Raw genomic sequence first — 22,240 nt, forward strand, 5'->3', positions numbered from 1 at the left:
CTGAGATGAGAGGAACCAGTTTCTTCCTTTGTAAATTTTTAGGTCTCATTAAGAAGACTTTTTCTTTCCTCTGTTTCTTAATAAATAAATAAATAAATAAATAAATCTATCTGCAGACAGTTCAAAGGAGCATTGTGCTTCTTAGGCTGGTATAATAAAAGTGTATTGGTTTATACTGTCATATTTCAGAATATATATATATGAAAAATATATGGCTTATCGATGCATTTCGTACTGTTGCAGCACCTAAACATGATACTGATTACCAGCAATATTCTTTACAAGTAGTATTTGTTTCTAAAGCACTCAGGTCATTAAGACTGGAATCAGCAAAAAGAAAACAAGCATTTGAGAAAATTTAAGACAATTGAAGAAAAAATGACAAATTATGTTTATGAGCTAAGAAATGGTTCCACAGGAGAGAAACATGTGGCAATAGGACCAACAGCGAAGGACACTGTAATATCTTTTATAAAGAAAAAGACAAATTAAAATAGGCTTTGTAAGGAATACAGATCACGTAAAGCATGAGGTAAAAAGGAGGTGAACAGAGAAAATGCACTCTACCATCTGCATAGTGTTTGACACCAGCAAAAGCAAACAAGAGTCTGAAGGAATACGTATTCCCAATTATAACTATACATAATGTAGGCAGTATCGGAAGACTTCTATAGTTGAGGTTGGCTTCTAATATCCATGTTATTTCCCATTTTTCCAGTTGCTTCTAACATTTTTTTTTTAATTTTTTTTTTTTTTTTTTTTTTTTTTTGGCAGCACCATGTCCTATCTCTCTGTCTAGTATGTTAAGGAAGTTTCTCCCTTTAATGTCTCCTGATAGTGTTTCATATAGAAGGATCATTTCAGAAGTAACACTGGAGTAAAGAGCTTATATCAAATGAGAATAAATTTATCTAGTCCCACAAAGATTGTCAACGTATCAGACTATGTACTTCAATTTCTTTTGGCCCATGGAATAATTATGTATAACCTTTACTGAAATATAGAGTTTGGTTTTTATTGATTACCACAGTTATTTCTCACTCATATGTGCTCAAGATACCAATATTAAAATAGCAGTCCCAGTTTTTGTGGCAATGACACTGGAAGGAGAATCAGGGTTGTATCATGATGTGATCAATGGCATAGAAAGTCTGAAAGCTAGATGGAGGCTGTCGTCAGAAAATTTCAAGATCATAAAAGTAATCTCAAAAGCAGAAATGCTTTATTCCCATGGCTTGGAACAGGGAACTATATAGAGTTTTAGATATATAAATTGGTCTAGCCACTAGGCTGAGGAGCTGTATTATTAATTTAATCTTGAATCCTCACTAAGATGAATATTAAATCATTTTCCTTCATAAGCTCAACCAATATGTACATCAGTAAATTAGCTATATTTTAATTGACTTATCCTTTGAGCAATTACTAGCATGTGGTTTTCATGAACTTCCTCACTACGAGCAGGCAGTATTCACAAATTTACGTGATATGTTTGGAGCTTCTTCACAGAATTAAAAAGAAAAAGCAAGTCTGGATGAGATTTTATAGTAGATCAAAATCTCACTCAAAGGACAGAATGACACAAACAGCAAGCTGAAATTTCCAATTAGCCGCATATAAGATACCGCAGAGCTGCTTTGATATCTTGTCAATGTAGAGGATGAGTATTGCTCTTTGAACATTTTAATGGATATTAATGTGCATTCTGTGACAAATTTGGACACCATCATATACACACTTGATTTTTTTTATAAAATATGCAGAGACACCAGAGAATGTAAAAATGTGAGAATATACTGAAAAAAAAAAAAAACAAAACTCAACCTGCTAGATACATGTTCAGCTATAACCAGTGTAAAAATTGTTATTTAGCTGACCAAAAACTTGTAAATACTATTTGCCTGAGTCAGCAAAAATAAACAAGTAGTAAGATTTTATCTACGCTTTAGTCATAGGTCTGTCATAATCAATGTCCATTGTTATTTTAGTTATGGCATTTGAAACCAAGCAAATGTAGCAATACCCAAATGCAATAAAATAAAAAACAGTTTGCTCTCATGATATGTAACAAGAAGGCCAGCCAACATATTTAATTTGGAAGATATAACTTTTATCAAAATCTGAAGTATAATTTATGAGAAAGATGAAAACCTCAGCTGTTCTCCACCAGTGAAGCAGTGCAATCGATTAAATAGTATGCAAATGATTAGAAAAGTAACATCTTTAATAAGGCATTGGTTAAAATTTCTAATAAAAGTTCCATTTACTCAAAATGTTTTAGTGGCTAGGACATGGAATTTGTGTATATGATACCCACGTTTTTCAAATTATTAGACCAATTTTCATTATCAGTCCCTATACCTGCATGCTTCTGAGTGCTAGATATGGTTTATTGCAGTTCATTTTCTGTGTCGGTATGTAATTTGATGTCAGCAGTAGTAGTAGGGTTTTTCTGATCACTTTCACAATATGCTTTCACTCAGGTTTGCTTGATCACATCACCAGAGTGAAATATGTATTTTGTTTACCATGCTGAACATTGGCAATGCCATAAGAACTTAACGGTCCTGTTGTGTTCCAACTGTTATATCTCCAGGAATGAGATACACAGGCAGGCAAGAGAAAGCTGTGGACAGTCGATGTATCTCAATTTGCGGTGGGAGAGGGCTCTCTTAGCCTAGGAACAATGCAAACCTGTTAGATATCTGTGCTGTACTCTGCCTTTGGCTCCCTCCAGGAGGCTCAGCTGGGAATCGGATATGAATGCTTTCTGAATGTGCTTTACTGTGCAAGTAAGGCTGTTTTTGTTTTGTTTGTTTGTTTGTTTGTTTTTTAAGACTAGCAAAGCGATTTGTAGAGATGTTGAGGTCCAGCATTCCCTAGCAAAATACTCTGAAGTCAGGGCAATTCTCTTCTGACTTGGAACGACCAATGTCAGCATATTAATACAAGGTGAAAACAAATGACCAGACAAGAATTAGCCATCAATTGGAAGGCCTTAATCTCTCCCTACATAGCACAGTATGAAAACATTAAGCTTCGTGACAGCGATGACTTATTTTAAGTGAACAGTTTACAGCTAAACTAGCAAAACAGCAGCATTCAGCAACACTCCACTGAACCTAGTTTAGTGCACCTTGTAAAATTTCTGCTTACCCTACAAAACTATTTTTACTTCTTTCACATTATACGCACTAGGACCCATGAAAATATGGCTTTTAATCCATGGGACCCTCTTACACATCAACATACACTTGCCACCTGGTAAGTCTGGATTTAACACCAAAGGTTCAAAAAATTAAATTGATTTAAAACTGAATTCCCTTTTAAGAGAATGAGACACCGCATGTCCAAAGCATGAGATTGTCTACTTTTCATCACGATGAATTGCAAGATTATTGGCACACAGTCTTTGCAATGTGTCTCCTGCAAACAGTATTTCATATTTAATCAGTAATTGTCATACTTTATTTCCCAAAGAGAGAGCTGATTTGACATTCCTGGTACCCTAGCATCCAATGAAGCTGTAGGCACATAAAAACTTAAACATCACAGCACAGTAAGTACTCTTAACTCCCTCTCTTCACATTTCTTGCTGTATTGAGAAAAGCATCCAAATTCCCCTGCTTTAAGAGAGAGAGAGAGAGAGAGAGAGAGAGAGATACAAAAGAACAAAGATGAACAAATAGAAAATCTATGCCTTCTTAACGAAGCCAAGCTGCTCTTTTCCAAAGTTACTTCTCAATCTCCCTCCTCTGAATTATGTACTGCTTTGTGCCATTAGATCTACAGGCAGCCTAGGCATGTTAGGTATATATAGTATCATGCATATTTATGGTACTCAATCACAATAAACAGCTGGTTTGTGTGCATGCAATGTCGCTTTGTGCTCAGCAATTCACAAAAATCCTGGAAAGAAGAAGAGATTTCACTATGATTAGGACTGTTGGTCAACAACTGTGTTTAGTGAAGCGTATTTCAAGAAAGGTCATTTTTAATTCTACCTAGAAGTGGAACGTGACCTTGTTTAGCCTTTATCTAAGACTGGAAGCTCAAGTAATCTAGACTGTCATATCTTTACCCATTGTTTCCATTAACTATTTCTCTTCACTTGATTTCAGCTTCTCAGACTCTGTAAATGAAGTGCCTACAGTGGTAGAAAATTTCTGCAGTATAAGCTTGTAATAAGGATGTACAGCGAGCTCAAGACAACTGTTTCAGGCATCAGATTAAATTATTTACATTAGTTAGGTTCTAATAAGATCAAATCTTTAATCACTTAGTCTTCCAATTTCAAATGCACAAAACTAGTTATTAGATAAAGTCCAGGCTATGGTGTCACAGTTTTCAAAACAGACACTTCTGCCGCCCCTTCCCCAACCCCCCCCCCCTTTTTTTTTTTTTTTTTTTTTGGTGAGCTCTGGACTATTCTGTATTATTGCTCCTTTCATCAGATGACTGTCTTAAGAATAGACAATAAAGGACTGAACCCCAGTTTACCGTCTTCCAGCAGAGTAAATACACAGAACTAAGCAACTCCTTTACCAGCAAAAGGGTTTATACTGATTTTTCTTATAACACCCAAATTCAACTGAATACTCAACTGAAAGAGGCAGCCTCACTGGAGAGTGTCTCTGCACTACACTCTGTAAGCCTGTGGAAATATACATCTCTCTGTTCTGAAAGAACTTTGGTCTGACTTGCACTGGGAAAGTCACATGCACCTTTATTTAATACAGGAGGGGAGGGAATAGGTGAGAAGTCTGAAAATCATTCTGAGCAAATAATTCAGTTGGTTTGTGAATACCTTACATTTTTAGTTGTAGCAATCAAGGAAAATATTTTTTAAAAGCCCATTTTATTACACTGGGATACTAAAACCAGTCCCACTGAAAAGAAAAGTTGATGTCAAGGGCATGAGTTATCCTGTACTGTGAAGATGAGGAATTAGGTCTGTTTGGGGTTCTTCAACTCACTGCTAATGAAGAACCACAGACAGCTTCTTTGATAATGAATTATTTGGGTTATTTAACCAGAGTATGAGATGCTTAGTCACGTTTATAGTTAGAAGGCAATTGTCTTATAAGATCTGAAAGTTCGTAGAACAGTAAAACCAGAGAAAATGTCTGATATATCTGGTTCTTTCTCTAGAGGTTTTCCCATATTGAAGAAGGAAAGTTAATTTATGGCTTTAGATATGGTTCAACGTTGGCCTTGCTGCAGATTATTATGGCATTTGTATGTTATACAGTCAACCGAAAACTAAGAAAGCAAGAGGGAAATTTAAGCAGTTAACATTATATATCCTCTACTCAGCAAACAGCACCTATTCCATAACCAATTTATCAACAGTCTGTCTATTCTTTCTATCTTTCCATTCCTGTTCTTTTTTTGTGTGTTGTTGAGACTCACTCTTCCCCATATGATGCCTCTCTATCTTGGTCTTTTAACTTGTGTTTCTCTAATTTGTCATCAGTATCTCCTTCTTGTCTTCTGCTCAGATATACCCACTATTATCCTCAAGTCATCCTCTTTACCAACAGGGAAAAAAAAATAGGAATACCATCAGAAAGCTAAAATAAGAAGAGAGCATTTACTCATTAAGATCAACTATTCATTCAAAAGCTACCTCTCTCCCAGCAGCTAAAGAACGTGAGTGCTGACATTCATAGGAGAACTTTGGAATTTGCTCAGCAATTACCTAATTTAAACTGCTGAATTACCAGGAAAAAAAGCAGCAAATAGTAAACCCTCAAAAGATTTTTAAAAATGTCTTGACTCAGAACTCAAGAAGTCATGCAGTTGTTTCAAAAGTCATGGGAAGGGTTTTATACTCTGAAAACATAGGTAAAATTTCTACCTGCTGATTCCAGACTCCAATTATCTCCAAATTACAGTTCTCCTTTCCTTCTGTAACACTGGGGAAGAGTGAGTAAGGTTTAGTCATTTCTTATAGACCTAGACTTTTCTCCTTTATTGTTGCTTGAAATGGCCTAGTGAAAGCTCCGTTAATTCATTTGCAGAGGAAAGTAAAAATAGTTATAGCCAGAAGAGTCAGGAGGAGAACCTAGAAAATGTGTGGCTAGCATTTAACCCCTGACCTCATGGCCTAAGGAGCACAGCCTACACCCATCACAATGGAAAAAAACTTTTTTTTTTTTTTTTTTTTAAATCATTATGTTACAGAGGCAAAAATTGTGTTAATTCTTGGTACTGGTGTTAAATAACGTGTAAAGTGCTTCAGAATGGACAGGGAAAGAGTTTAATCCCTTTTGTCACAAAGCATCTGGTATACTAAGATCATGTGAAAATGCCCTTGTGGCCACTTCCAGCATGTACATTTGGACGCTTTCTGTAAGTGAACACCTTTTGAATCTGTTACCATGTCTCAGAGCATTCCCAAAAAGAAGAGTAAAACTGGACCTTGTGCAAATTCAGTTTCCCACAAGGCTCCCAGGAATGGTATTTGAAATCTGTCATTGAAACATCCCACAAGCTCCTCTTTCTTTGATATAACAATTAATTAAAAACTGCCAGCAGAGGATTTTTTTATCTGAAATTTAGATGCAGATTATATCAGAAAATAAAATTAATCTCAGTTGTTTACTTGAATTCTGCAAATGTATTTTATTGCATAAATAATATTGGAAAGTTGCACCTTCAATGACATTACTGTGATACAAAAAGTTTGTAATATGGTTCTGCCAACAGGGACTTGGCAGGATCAGGAGAAGAGAAGGCAAAAACACAATGAAAAGGGCTTTGAAGTTTTGGGGGGTTGGGGGATGGGGGGGAGTATCTTAGCACTGTAGTATTGGAAGTGAAACAGGGAAAAGTAAAAGCTGTACTGAACATTAAGAATGACAGAGGTGTGGTTAAGAAATGGGGGTTGGGATTTTTGAACTTGGATGTCTACAATGGTCAATTCATAATCTCTAATTTTGCTTTTCAAAGTCAATACCCAATTAAATTCAGTGAAAGTCATAGAATCATAGAATCATAGAGTCATAGAATTCTAGAATTGCAATTTGGGCTGCAAGTGACATGCCATGTGGTCCAAGTGCTGCACAAAGCAAAGCCAACTTCAAACTTAAATCAGGTTGTTCAGGGCCTCTCCCTTTATTGTTTTAGAAGCCTTCAAAAGGAGCTTTGAAAATATGGGATCCAGAACATCTCTGGAGTTTAAGCTGAAGAAGAATTTAAGCTAAATACAACTCTTGATGGAACTTCTAAACAAAACCAAAGAATCTGGCCACTTGAAATTTGGCCAATAAGAACTGAAATTTATGCAGTAAGAATTGCTTTGAAGGACAAAGGCCTTCAAAGGTCAGAAGGGACAGAAACTCTTTGAATATGGGAATATGGAAAGATGACAGAATACATCTAATGTATTTGTAAGACTATAACCATGTAACTATGAGAGGTTTTATAAGTCAAAACAAAAGCTGAAATTTCAAATTTCTATATCCAAAGTGATCTATACCTGTTCTCAGATAAGAATACATTACTTATTAATGTGGGGGGGGGAAGCTCTAAGCCAACTCACTCAACGATAATTAAAACCTGCAACATTACTGAATACTTACATAGTAATGTACATATTCTCACTCTCTTCACAATATCCTCTGCCCTGTATATAACCACAGTATTGCAGAACTATCATATTCTCGATTCTCTGGATTTTCTTTGTTTGAAACAGACAATTGAACAACTTTCTATTTAATGGTGGAGCTGATATAAGGAGCGTGTTTGGCTCGTTCAGGATGCTGAGAATATGACAATGTATCTCAATCAACTGTGCTTTACAGAGTTCAAAAGTTTCTAGATGTTGAAATTCTTTACCGTATTTAGCTACAGATTAAACAAAACTCAGCCATTCCTCATCTGTAATTATATCACTAATAATGTTTTCTGTAAGCAAGAGCAATCATTTTGTTTCCCAATAAAATAGAGGCGTTGTTTTTCTGTAGTTGAGGTTTGGCTCCAAATGGCATTGTAGAAAAGATTCTCCCATTGTAGAAGCCAAGGACATGACAGTTAATCAAATCATTTGGTCTTTATCTTAAACTGTTCCTTTTTGTTCTGTAAAATTATCCAAATCGACTACTCCTTCCCATATCTTTTAAGTTATTCAATGATTAAAAGGTCTGAATAAATATATGTCTCTAACTAGCATCCAAGATGGAGTAAAATGTTAAGCAAACATTTTCTTTTCAGATGCATCGGCATTCAATGTTAAATCAGGAAAAGCTCTACATTCCTCTGTTGTGGCAACAATAAAGAAGAAGAAGAAGGAGAAGAAAAACACAATTGAAATAAGTTTCATTGAAACACAACTCTGTACTGTAACAATTACATTTTATCATGATTACTTTTGCCCTGGGAAATTCTTCTTAAAATAACACACAAAAAAATCCATTTGTAGCTGTAAACCTCCCATAAACAGTTTATGAAAACAATTGAAAGGCCTTGGGCTATCTACAGAAAGAGCATATATTACCAACAAAATTAAAGATACTGCTTAGATATCTCATATTTCACATTATCCATGCTTTTATGAATTGGTGAAGATTTGCAAGTGTGAAACAAATAAAAAATAATTTCAATCCCTTATGTGGAGACTGAATAAATTAAGAAATAAAGCTGGACAGTTACTGAGGCACCAAGAATCAATATAAAGTAAAGGCATTTAAGAATACACCTTAAGATATAACACACTTCTTTTTAAGAAGGATTTTCCAAAGGAATACTAACTTCTGAATACTAATTTCTGAATTTATACTCTAAGCTAAGGGAATTACATCAATCATTCCCAATGGTCAGTGGTACCCCAACTTTCTAACTTTAATCAATAGCAACATTTTAAAATATTTAATCAGGATATTGTCTTCAGAAGCTATAAAAGTACTTATGTTTTTAAGGATATCATCCTTATCTGCAAGATACTGAAAAGATCTGAAAAAAAAGTAGTGAATTTAGACTGTTACTTCAGGCTGCTGAAGTTTTCGGGAGCTATTTCTGAGCTCATTACTGTTCTGTAATGCTTTGCTCTATACAATAATTGAAAGATTGTCTAATAACTTGCAAAGTTATGAAGATTAGTGGTTTTTAATTTTATTATTATTATTATTATTTAGCTTGGGAAGCTTTGTGTCTATCTTTCAGTGTTAAGAAACATTTGTAGCTCTCATGATAGTGAGTTGTTTAGCCAACCTAAGTTAACCTCATACCTAAGTAATCAAAAAATATAAGTGTTCTTTAGCCCCATTTTGATAAATTGATATTAAAAAATGAATAAAAATCAGACGTATTAATCTGTCATAAGGGGAAAAAATCAAGGAAGTAAAGAACAGTCTGATAACAGATGTTGACCTTATAACCTTCTGTATGAAAGAGTGGGAATGGAGAGGGTTTAATTGCAGTCTGGTGACTCTAAGGTTTCACTGGCTAGGGATGAGAAATAAATTTCCTCTTCCTTAAGAAGGGAGGATTTTTTTTACACTAATGTAATCCATCTTTCATCCAAGTTTCCAAAATACATCTCACTGTTTCCATGAGGCATGTGGTATAGGGACCATAGGACAGATGCATGGACGTGCTCTCCTCTGGGAGGAAATATGGAGTATATTTAACAGCACAGTGAGGTTAGGGTTTACTCCAGAAACCAGGGTTAGTGGATGGTCAGGACCACACATCTGTTCTACAGGAGGCCATGGGAATTTAAGCTGACACAAATATTCATCACTTTTGACTTTGTTTCTCAAAAACGCAGGAAATACCTTCAGCAACAACACAGCCTATGCAGGTACCTCTTGGGCCAGTCAAAATTTACAGAGTTTTGTACAGAAGTGACTGTGAGACTGAAGCCATCGTTGTCTCAGAAAACGGTTGTATCCAAGCTACCAACCTAATCTCAACCTAATGTGAGATTGGGTTGGTAGCTGGCAAATCCCTACCTAATGTGATTTAAAATACCTGAACTAAATCCCCCTAGTTTTTTAAGTTTATATAATGGAAATGACAATTGACCCAGCACTGCACAGTACAATTACAATTAACAGGATTTTTCTCAAAAATGGCTGTGGTGCCTTGGGGAAAAATGTAGGTCACAGCATCAATTAAAAGCAGAACAACCTCTTCATTGCCCCTGTAACATTTAACCCCAGATCATTTGGTTGCTGTAAATTAAACAACCTACACTGCATGACATCACAGGAATGAAAAACATCATGAATAACTAGTACAAAACCTTATTTCAATCTCCAGCATTCACTTTACCCCATATACCATGGGCAAGTAAGACAAAATACTGATATCACCAGTATCTTCCTCAGTTTTGTTGGGCAAAACTGCTAACTGTATATTCAGTTTTCTTCGACACTAACACCATATTCATATTAGACTTCCCCAGGAAAATATGTGAGAATTACTTAATTAAGGATTAAAAACAGCAGTTACCTTTGCTGTTGATTGCAAAGGAGATGTACAATTATATAAGACTCTAGGGTTTGGTTGCAGTAACCAGAAGGTCTAACAAACACAATTCTATGCAGAGGAGTGGAAAATATAACTAAATAATTTCAGAGAAAATGTGAGTTTCTGCAGGGACCACTACTGATAGTTTATTGATACACATTTCTAATAGCACTAGAAATATCAGTGATGTCTGTTAATAGAAACCACCCCACAATTTTAATACTTTCACCTTTAAACTATTGCCCCAAAATAATACCCCTTTTTAATAACACTAACTAACTGTTTCTGAAAAACAACAATTTTCAGTAGTATTCAAGCCAGAAGACAGCTATTCAATAATAAAACCCTTCAAACATTACTTTTTTGTTAGTGTTCATCTAGAAATAGTAGACGATATCTTGTATTCATTTATGTCATTTGAGGTTTTATCATTTGCTTCAATAGGAAGGGAAGCAAATGCTTCTGCTCAGCTGGTGAGGTTGAAAGGTCAACGACATAAGGGGGGTAAGCCAGATGGCCTGGGCAAATGATCTGCCAAAGTCCATCAGAGAGACCACAAGGGAACATTGGCTGACACCATAAGAGAAAGGGGAAAAAAAACTGATAAAATATACCTCTACTTCCTCTACTACTTTTGAGTAATCATAAATAATAAAAAGGCACCACAGGCAAAATTAGACATGATACCATGCAATGTTTTCCGTACAAAAATTCTTCATAAACGAATGAGTAAATTGATAATTCTATATTGTATGGCCCCAAATACAGAAAGGAAGTGAATCTGTACATCAGAGAACTTCTACTTTAACACAGAGAGCTTTTGAGACTCAGATTCTGCCTATTTTCTCTAGCGGGTTTTTCAAATGACAATAAGGAGTATAGGAGTCCAGTTCCCCTTTTCCCAGTTGAAATGTTAAGATTATGCAAAGAATATTAACTTTTTATTAGCCCTATATCCATCACTACATCTTTTTGTGTCACTGTTAAGGACTAGAACTCCAATGTTGAAGGCTTTCAGCAAATTCACAAGTAAAAATGAAGCTTCAAATAGTTTCCAGTCTGAGAGTAAAACAAGAGACAACAGAAAGAGATGGACCCCAAAACCACAAGTGTTCAACAGTTTTCATTAGCACTTGAACAAAGACCTTGACAACTATTCATGTAGCCATTGAATGTTTTTAGACATTAAGACAAAGACAGATTTTGATGATGAATGGAACAAAAGGCATGAAAACATGATTTGTTTGATTTTTTGTTTTTGAAATTTTCACAACTGAGAAATGGACCTTTCCATCCTTGTCCAAATGGCGATAAGAGTCACCTTTTCCCAGTGAAAGATACAGGGCAAGTAGAATAGAATCTACTTTTGTGGTACCTCAAACTTATAGAAGGTAGTTTATATTCAATCCAAATCAAGAAGTGTGCCATAAAAGAAATGCTAAAATGGGGCGTAGGGGGCTGGGGAGGGCAAATTAAAACTCATTTTATTTATACTTTTTCTAGGGATTGAACAGTGCACCTATAGACTTGTAGACAGGGGGTCTCAGTTTCCCCTTACCTCTAAATGTGCTAGAATGTTATTGTGTGAGAACAGATCATTCACTGCACTGAAAGTATATGTAATAGTCTACAGTAATGAATTACTTATATGTAAAACAGAAAAAAATCTAATGGCTCTTCAGTCAGTATGATACTTGGCTTTCACCTCAAAGCACGTTTCAAAAGAAAGGGAAATGTTATTTCCCTTTTATAGATGGAAAACAAAGGCAAAGAGAATGAAGCAAGCTCACAAAATGAGCCAAGAGACTGGCTGCAAAGCCAGGAATAGGAACAATGTGTCTCAAGTCTAGAAAGTCTAGAATTCCATTTTAAAGACCACACAAAATATCACAGAGATGTAGATGGCAAACAGTCACACAACACAGATACAGTATCAAACCCTGTCAAACGGATCTCCTGGCTTTAATCAAAATTTACCAACTCCAGATTACAAATCAATGAAGGAACACTAATTCAAAAATCAGCGATTTTGACAGGATTTAGCCTTCATTCTTCACACATTTTGACCAGGAGATGGCTGTACTGAGCTCTTTATCTATCTGGTGTATGGAGTTTTTTTTTAAAAAAAATCAACAAAAGAGCAAAAAAAGTGAACCTAGAGGATCTCTTATGACACTGACTTGCTACCCCCTCCCCCTTTCCCCCCCTCCCCCCAGATATTAATAATAGAAGTGTTAATGACATAAAATACAGATGTATTTTATGAGAAAAGCCCCTTCAGCTAAGAGATTGACAGCAATTATTTCTACTGAACTTTCAAAAGGTAGCCACAGGTAACGTGTGATTGATTCATGCTTGCATTGAAATGCCAACTGAAAATCTCAGGCCAAGCAAAACACAGAGTGAGAAAAGCATTGCTGGCCTCCATCCACCCACAAGAAGAAAGGTGAAAGGAAGTAAATGCTCTCATCAGACCAAGTAATACAACTCCACATATTTTCACTTGAGCTAGTAGCTGGGGAAGAAGGTGATAAACTGCCTTAGTTTATCAGTTTATAAGTGGAATCTCAGCTCTATCATCTAATCCCATATTCCTGCATTGAAGAAGATTTTGCTGAGTGTGCTGGAGCAGTGAATACATACCTGAAATATTCAGAGTTCAAGGCAGAATGTATCATTATATTACAGAGTTTAGCCTAACGTACACCATCTCATAACACTGACAACAGTAACTTACCTTAAACTAAAGCATGTGTATCTATTTCAGAAAAGCATCTAATCTTGAAAACGTGATGCAGTGAAGATTTACCACTTCCCTTGATAATTTGTCCAATGTTCTCACTGCTAGAAAAAGCCTGTCCAGCATTTGTTTCTGCTTTTCTATGCTGCACTGAAGAATCCCCTTATTTCCAGTCTCCCCACAGGAATACACTGTCATAAAGTTATGTCTCTCTCTGGAGGATTTTTTCTCTAGTTTCTGTTCTCTCTATAAATATATATTCAATATATTTCAAAAGTCTAGACTTCAAAACTTGGCATGATATTTTGCATTATCTCACTGTTGTTGCATAGACAAATGAAGCCACCTCCTTATTCTTAACTCTTAGTCCTTTCTTTAACATTAAATGTTCATTGTATAAACTCCTGCTGAGCTGTTTCTTTCCTCTGAAACCATCTTATAGTCACTCATTTCCAGCATAGGCGTCCCCTCTGTGTACGTGTGGGTGGCATTGCTTCCCTCTGGCTGTGTAATCTTTCTCTTCCAAGTAATAATCATTTTGTTTGAGTGGATTTTGTTTTACCATGCCAGACTGTAACTGGACTGCTTTGTCTGACTGCAGTGCCCTCCTCTTTTTCTACTTTTTCAGTCTTTGCATGATCTGTAAATTTTGCCATCCATGAATTTATGTCACTTTCCAAGTAATTTGAGAAAATATTGAAATGTGTTGTCCACAGCCAGTTCTAAATCGTGGGAGATTATCTCTCAGTATTTCCACACGAGGGTCATTTCTCATTGACTAGCACTTTGAGACGTCAGCTAAGCAGTCCTTAATGAATATTATTTTGACAAAGTATACTGTTATTTATCTAAACAAGATACAATGTAATATTAAATCAAATGCTTTACAAAAGCCTAAACGACATTTAGGGCCATTCATCAAGCAAATTCACATTCTAAAATGAAGTCTATCTAACATAATTGCTTTGCTTTAAAACTATGCTGACTATCAATTTATTCTTACACTTGCTTTCTTAGCTAAATCCTCATTAATCATTCCTATATTTATCCATGGATGATATCAAGCTAACCTGCTCTGTAGCATTATTTAAAAAAGAAAAATAAATAGTATGACACTCACACTCCAGAATTTCAAAAATATTCTAACAAATCTCTTCAATCTCCTTTTTTATGGCTCTTAGGTGAAAGTTATCAAGTAATGAGCATTCTGATTTACTTATTTTATCACTGGCAGATGTTGTTTAACATACTTTTAAAGATTCAGTGCTGTTTGCATAGTAGGGACACTGGATCTCCTACTACCATATGGGCTTGTTAAGGAGCAAATGGCACTTTCCTCCTACTGTGTGCCACTCAGTATTGAAGAGGTATTAGAGGTTTTGTTCATCTTTGTGTGAATAAATGACACAATTAATTAAACAGTGACTGACTAGCTTCATTTTTCTTCTTTGAAGGTGTTAAAAAAGCAGTAAAAATTAGTTATGTGCATCCAAAATAAACCAAAAAATGAGCTTCATTAGACCTTTTGCAAAATCCTAGGAGGCAGAAAATGAGTGTTCAGATACATACTGTAAGAGTTCTTATCCATTATACGTACCACTGAATTCATCCTGGGTTGCCACCTTAAGGGCCATGTATTTTTGGCCCTTACATTTACGAAAATTACTTAGACATCATAAGCTGTTATAAATTGATGTCCATCTGGCAGAGAGCTCTGCAAGGGTCACTCAGAATTATCACCTGCCCTATTTATCCTGGTGTCTTGTTAACTCTGAAATCCAAGGATAGCACTTTGGACATCAACAATATATCCCTTTAGAATACTTTTACCAGAAATATCCCATTAGTGAGCATTATCCTGAAATCTTAACCTGTCTCCTTTTTCTCTTGAGATTCCAAAGGACCTAGCTGGCAAGTAACCAAAATATCAGGTTTCTCTCTTGTCTATTACCATAATGGTGGGAGGTCATACACTGAAAACCGAGAACACAAATGCAGTGTAAACTAAACTGAATATTTTGATAACAGACATTTATGGAGGTTAGTAACATCATGCAACAAAGTCATTGGCTTTTTTGTTTGCTTGTTTTTTTTTTTTTGTTTGTTTGAATTGAAACTTTTTTCATACTAGTAGCTTCAGTGACAACTCCTTTACTGAAAGATCTCTGATAAAAATAAATAAAACAAATAAAACATCTTCATCAATGCTGTTGTCTGTCAGGCTTCTCAGGTCCATGATAGCAGCACCATTCAGCACAAAACAAACTTACTTTCCTGTATCTCAGGTTGGTCCTGCCTGTTACAACTAAGAGAGAGATTGCATCACTGCAAGTCCAACAGAGAATAAAGACATTTCATAAAGAAAAAGTTGAAATTTTCCTAATCACAAGAGATATCTAAAATTTAGGCATTGACATGTTAATTGACCATAAAGAAAGTCTAGACAATGGAGAGAGACAATCATTTTTCTGGCATGATCCATCTCAATCTATAGGAGACATCCAAAACCAGCTAGAAGGACTGGATTCAGGAAGAGTCTCTCAATCGGCTATCACTATTGACTTGGTCAGATGTCATAAGCCAGGTGAAGCCAATTGTCTTTCAAAAAGTCCAAATTGTTTTCAGTTTGATCACTATGTAACCAAGGCAGAACCTCTTATATGCCACAGCATTTTGTCAGTTACTCAGGCATTCAATAAAAAAATAAAAATAAATGTCAAAACTCTGAAGCAGCAGTCCAGAAACTATTTCCCTTCCTCACTTTTTTTTTTTTTTTTTTTTTTTTTTTTTTTTTTTTTTTTCCCCACAGCTCAGTGCACTACTCTCACCTGTGCATTAGTCCATTCCATTTCAGGAAAAGGTCCCAGCTGAAGGCCTCTACCTGTGGGATTCTCTTCCTCTTGGCCTTTCTGGAAGTACATAGAGACATCTACTCAGGACATGTTCCAAACTCAGATTTTTCATTGTGTTTGCATACGGTGCTTACTTGAGTGGTTTTGTTTTTCAGGGGTTAGGGGTCTTTCCTGCTATAACCGCTCTGGGAATTTATCTGACATGCCATCTATTCCCTTCAAGCTGTAAATTGGTATTATTAGAGACTGAAGTTCCAAAAGGCTTTTTAACATAAATGAAATAGTATTATATTATACTATATTCAAAATGCAAGCATATATTATTGATTATAGGTATCTATTAAATAGCTGTTTTTCCTTCAAGGAAGAACAATAAAGGGAGATATTTTTTACAAGAATTAACGCTGTATTACTGTACTTCAGTATATTTTTAGTATGCAACATCTACCGATCTCAAGTAATTATTAGCAAATTAAGCAAAAATGCTATAAGGAATAACTAAACATTTTCTTCACAGTCTATCCCTTTCTAGCTAAAATTAGAAATAACCTTGTTGCTTCCATATTTTAAAACCTACTCTAATTATCACTATGAATTTGTGAAGTTTTAACGGTAGGAAACTATATGTCTGTTTTTAATGTATATCAGGCTTCTTTTTATTTTGTGTTTGTGTATGAAATGGAAGTTCTGCAATGAATTCAGGCCCCTGACTAGGCATGAGTCAATACCATTGCAGAAAACATGAGTTCCTACCAAACAACAATATAGAGAGCTCTGTAAGTAAAAGGGAGAGATATGTTGCAAGGATCACAGAGTTTGTTAACAGCAAAACTACCATGTCTGTAGCTACACATCCAATGGCTTTTTTTTTTTTTTCATAGAATGTTTAATACCTAAAGTACTAAAAAGCATTTATACAAAGTCTGTATTCTTTATGATGTTTATGTAAAGTTTATCCTCACCTTGTAGTATACTACTTTATAGACTTTTTTTAAAAAATATTATTAAAAGATACTACTTTTTTAATGCAAAAGGAGAAACACTAGTATTTTTTTCATTCTCACCTGCAAGATTAAGTCTTTTTACCTGTAAGCATAAAACCACTAGGCTAACAAGACATTCAGGGAAGTCTTGAAACACTGTCAGTATATAGAATAACTACTAATTGAAAAAAAAAAATAATGAAAGTATAACATTTTAAATGTTAAGTATAATCTAAAGAAAAGAGACTTCTAGCTCTGCTTGAAAGGATTACTACTGTCATAAAACAGTATTATTAAGAGCTGAGGTTTATACTGATGCTGTCAAACTTCAGGCATTTGGATGTACCAGCTGGGAGCAGAGTCCTTTGAGACATGGGAAACTCCTGAGTACGGTTCAAAGCTTAAATGCACTGAATTGCCCTTTGGAGGATGCATTTCTACCACGCCTTGTATAAGTAGGATGGATTTAGGTCTGAATATTCAGTCAAACTCATATGGATAGGATTTTCTTCACATGACAAAATCTGGAATAACCAGTGTAATGAGTGGCTGTGGATTCCCACACAGGACCAAGCCTACCAGGGGTGGCTGGGAGGCAATAAATGGACAAGTGCACCAGGGCTGATGCATTTCAACCATGGAATATAAGTATGTTTGGTATAGTTTGTAGGATAGATTCTGAAGACTTACAAAAAGAAATTTAGAGATTCATAAACCCAGAAGAAATGCTCATGGAGCACTATGAACTGCTCTGATGAAGGAAACATTAAATGCAAAAATACAAGTAAGGAACATATTTACGGAGATCATTAACTAAAGAGGAGCCAAGAATGAGGTTCTGTTGCAAAACAGCTTTCCTTCAAAATATGAATGATACCTGTGTATAAGGACAATAGGTTATAACTAGTGTGCTGTAATCACTGATGATGAGACACCAGCAGCAGAACTGTATAATTTTGGGGACACTATGTTTTAAGGTAGGTACTGAACAAAAATGAAGAAAATATACAGAAGAGGAAAAAGAGTGATGAGGTGTTTAGAAATCACAGCCTAGGAAAGACCAAAGACAGGATATTACATGGGGATAGTGATCAGTTGCCTCCACTGAGGCCAGAAACCAGAGATATCAACCTAAACAGGACACTGTGAAAATGTCCCTAACTGCTAGGATGCTGAAACCTTGAAACAACCCCTTTCCAGCCCCCCATGCTATGACTCCATAGCTTTTCTCCATCAGAAGTTTATTTCCTAGTAATTTCAGCAATTTTAATTCAGAACCAGATGATTAATAGCCTGCCAACAGCAAAAGGCATATTTCCTCTGTGCTAATTTAAAATATGTATATATATACACCTGCTTTCAAATCAAGATTGTACAAATTGCACTGAGTGGATCTATGGTGTAGAAATGTAATCCCCTTGTAAAAATAGGCTCTTGAATAAATTCTACTCAAACACCAGTGAGGAAGTGTTTATAAAACATTAGTCTTAGACATCATAGAGTATAAGTATGACAACCCTAAAGGTGAGCAAGCATGAGTTTCCCAGAGTTTTCTAGTGTCATTAAATGCAGTAAGGTATCACTTTGTCTCCAGCTGCTGCTTCAGAAGGGTGTAGGTTTCCATCTGTCATTTCTGACAGCCACAGGAACATCTTAGATCTTGCAGGACATCTAAAATAACACCTCATGCCTAACTTAGACAACTGCATCTCACCCCAAAGAGTCTTCATTTTATGATCTTTAAGGACTTTTATTTAATAATAGACAATGACATTGATATTAATGGTATATATTATAAATATGTTCTTTAAATATTAAGTTTTGGAGTTTTATTGTATAGAAAATCTAAATCTCCTGCTCATTAATTAAAAAAAAAAAAAAAAAAAAAAAACAAAGTGTTTCAGCTATCTTAAATGTTATGAGCAACTATGACACTTGTGATCCCTCAAGACAGCTCACTTAAAAACAAACAAACAAACAAACAAAACAGTCAAACTTTTACACAAGACCTACAGACAAACTGGTTTCAGTGTTCAAGTATTCCTCTTTTGAAGGGCTTACATGCACCTAAACTGGACCACTGTCTGGAAAGCCTTGTGAATCTGTGGATTAAAGCAGGATCTATTTATTGCCATGGAAAAGGAATGGCACATATTCAATACCGCGAGGTCCAACAAAATTTACTTTCATACAAGAACATCAGACAGTATCCTACAAGTCACCCAAAGAAAACTGAGGAAAATAAAATTTTCTGCTAGAACAAAACGTTCAGAAATTGAAGAAGAACATGTGAAAATCTCAAGGAACTACAAAATCCCTGCTAAGCTTACATAGAGGGCACTGAAGTATTGCAATGCCAAGTAAGAGTAATAAAACATGAACAAAGGGAAGAGAGGTGTGTAAAGAAAAAGGGAGAAGAGATGTGTAAGGAAAATTGTGATACTGTGTGTAAATAAAGCAAGAAAATCTGCCCTTACAGGAACTTCAGTATACTGCAATCAACATTGTTAAATTCAGATATATTCCTTACACCAATGACATAATTATGCAGAATTTACACACAATTACAAGCAACACTAAAATCAGCATTTAGCAATGGGGTGTTGAACTTTTGTGGCAAATAACTGCATTTAAACTAAAAACTTCAATTATGTCAATGAGGGGAAGAGAAATTTCAAGTAAAAGCTTAGAAATATATAGGAGGCTACCATTTCCTTTTAAAATTTGAGTCTTTCTTCTTGCCAACTTACAGCAGAATAATAAAAGCTTGATAGCACATTGGTGATGAGTCCAAAAATACTTTTAAAACAGGCAGGCTTGTGAATGAAATGAAAATTCAGGAGCAGCAGATGGGTTTAACTGCTGTTAAATGTGGAGTGGTTTCCAAGAACATGGTGTATGTAATAATAAATAGCCAGAGACATAAAGTTTCCCCAGTAGTTTAAATCCTGAGCATAGGAGCTAAGTGAGGGCTTTCAAGCTTTGGCTCACTGCAACATTCTTACATTTTCACCCTTGTCTACAGCAGCAAAAAATGCTTGTTATTGACAATGGGTGCCAGCAATGGGTGCAATTAAAGCTGCGCCGAGCAGTTTTACAAGCAGGCAGGTTTAACATGGGCTCTCTGAAACAAGAATAGTTCTTGGCTGCGCTCGCAGGTTAATCACATTCAGCACCAGCATATTCATTGTCAGCAATGGATAATTATGCTAGTGTACACAATGCCTCAATTTGTGCATATGTTTTACATAATAACCATGTTATGAATTGCCTTCCCTTCTAATTCTCGATCTGGATGCGGGAATTGGGACGGCGTGCCACATCCAGGATTTCTGCAGCTAGGATCTGACTGCCTCCATGTCCCATGCCCTGTTGGCTTAAAGCAAAAGTGCACAGTAAAGGAAGGGTTCAAAAGAATGAGAGAAAGTGAGAAAGAGCAGAAATCTACTTTGGGACTGAAGCCCAGAAAAAAATAAAAATAAAATAATAATAATAATAAAATCATGTCTTTCCTCTTCAGTTAAGCCAATTGCTTCTGTAAAAACAAAAGGTTTGGGAGGAACTGTGGAGAAGAATAATGATGGGTTCAAAGAAGCCTCTGAAATTCAGTCAGACCTGTGCTTTCATGTATGAATCTGCCTGTAGAGAGGCAGCAGGGATCCTGGTTAGTCAGAGTATAGTATCAGTACCTGCTGAATACTATCTTGGATGAGCTGGAGGGAATGGGATTAGTAAGGGAACACGTGCAAGAAAAGAAAGGTGAGGAGCCAAGTGAAAGAACTGTATCAGACAAGAGCAGAGATGTCACATCTTCACATGGGATGCAGGATACATGCTTGTTCTGTTGCCAGCCTATTACTTTTCACTGCTAGCCTAGAAAAATCATGTTTCTAAACTGGCATTCCATAAACACTTCTTTTTCCACTTAATTGTCTCTGTAAAAACAAATGCTGAAATAACTGTTGCAAAAACACAGCTCTTCAGTCTTATCCTTGGAAACCATTCATGAAATTGATAAAAAGAATACAGGCTACTGATGCTCATGTGGCATTCAGAGATCAGTCAGTGTTCAGGGGTATTTCAAGAGATCTTCCTTATTCCTTGTGTGTTCTTACTGAGAGGTAAGCAGGAGCTCACTCCATGGAAAACCCAGCCATTAAAGCAGCAGTCCCCAAAGCACGCCTTTCATTCCCAGCCCCCAAATTAATGGTTAAAAAACACCTGTATAGGCTCACGTACTGTTGGTCAATCTAATAAGTAACCTTATTAGCAGAGTATAATTAGTTTGGAGATTTCCAGAGTTGTTGCTTCAGACCAGCAGGTCTCACCTGAAACAGCCTTACTTTTGCTGTCAAGCAGCTATGAAACTGCTTGTTTTTGTTGTTTTCTGTTGATGTTGCTGCTAGTGCTGCTGGCTAGCTTAACCCATGTAATACAGGAACTACTCCTGGAAATGGCTGTACTTCCAAAAAAAAGGCAGCTGAGCAGCAGGCTCAAGCCTGGACCCTCGCTAGCCTCAACGCTAGCTGTTGGCTGAAGCCCTAGCTCTGGTTTGGATTAATCCAGCTGGTCTCTTCCAGGCCAAAACTGCTCTAGAAGGGACCCGGAGCCGGACTGTGGAAACCCACCTCCTGTACAGCCATGCAGACCCAGCAACTTTCCACTACCAGAGGTGCACAATGCACTACCTGAAGTAAAATCACCCAGCACTTCTAATTGTAGAGTTTACTATGCCATGTTTTTTGTTGTTGTTGACGATGTTTTTCCTTCCATCTAGCAGTCACCAATGACTTTAAGAGTGGTTTCTAGAAATGGAAATATGCTTGTTTTCAGATTTCTGTTAATCAGAGCTATCAGCAATGACACAGTCTGACTGATTCTGCAACAGCAGTTTTTTCTTTGTTTGTTCATTTGCTTGTTTGTTTTTAACATCCTTTTCACCTGCCATTTAGACAGGGAATTGTGATAAGAGGCTACATGATTAAACCCAATGTTTAGTGAAAACTACTTAAACTCATGCTCAGTAAACTGTGGTCTCTTCTCAGATATTTCTCAGCCAGTTGCATTAGGTACGTCAAAAATTGACTTGATATGCATGAGCTCCTCGTTCACCTCCTAATAAAGGATAATAGTCAAGCACAAATACGTAGGTTTGTCGGATTTTTTCCCCTGAAAGTGTAAAACAGTAT

At 36.1% G+C, this 22,240-nt stretch overlaps 1 protein-coding gene across 22 annotated transcripts in view; it reads right to left on the reverse strand.

Annotated features, from left to right (window-relative positions):
• Nucleotides 1-22,240, reverse strand: part of DLG2 (discs large MAGUK scaffold protein 2) — a 1,027,745-nt gene that overhangs the window by 618,775 nt on the left and 386,730 nt on the right. For 13 of the 22 annotated variants that reach the window (XM_035343430.1, XM_035343450.1, XM_035343416.1 and 10 more), the window contains one exon: nucleotides 16,045-16,125. The exons of the other annotated variants lie outside the window; for them this stretch is intronic. In XM_035343430.1, coding sequence (XP_035199321.1) covers nucleotides 16,045-16,125 — 81 coding nt within the window. The remainder of the gene's footprint in view (nucleotides 1-16,044; nucleotides 16,126-22,240) is intronic. 22 annotated transcript variants of the gene reach the window in all.

This window comes from Oxyura jamaicensis, chromosome 1 (assembly GCF_011077185.1).
Source record: "Oxyura jamaicensis isolate SHBP4307 breed ruddy duck chromosome 1, BPBGC_Ojam_1.0, whole genome shotgun sequence".
Taxonomy (NCBI): Eukaryota; Metazoa; Chordata; class Aves; order Anseriformes; family Anatidae; genus Oxyura; species Oxyura jamaicensis.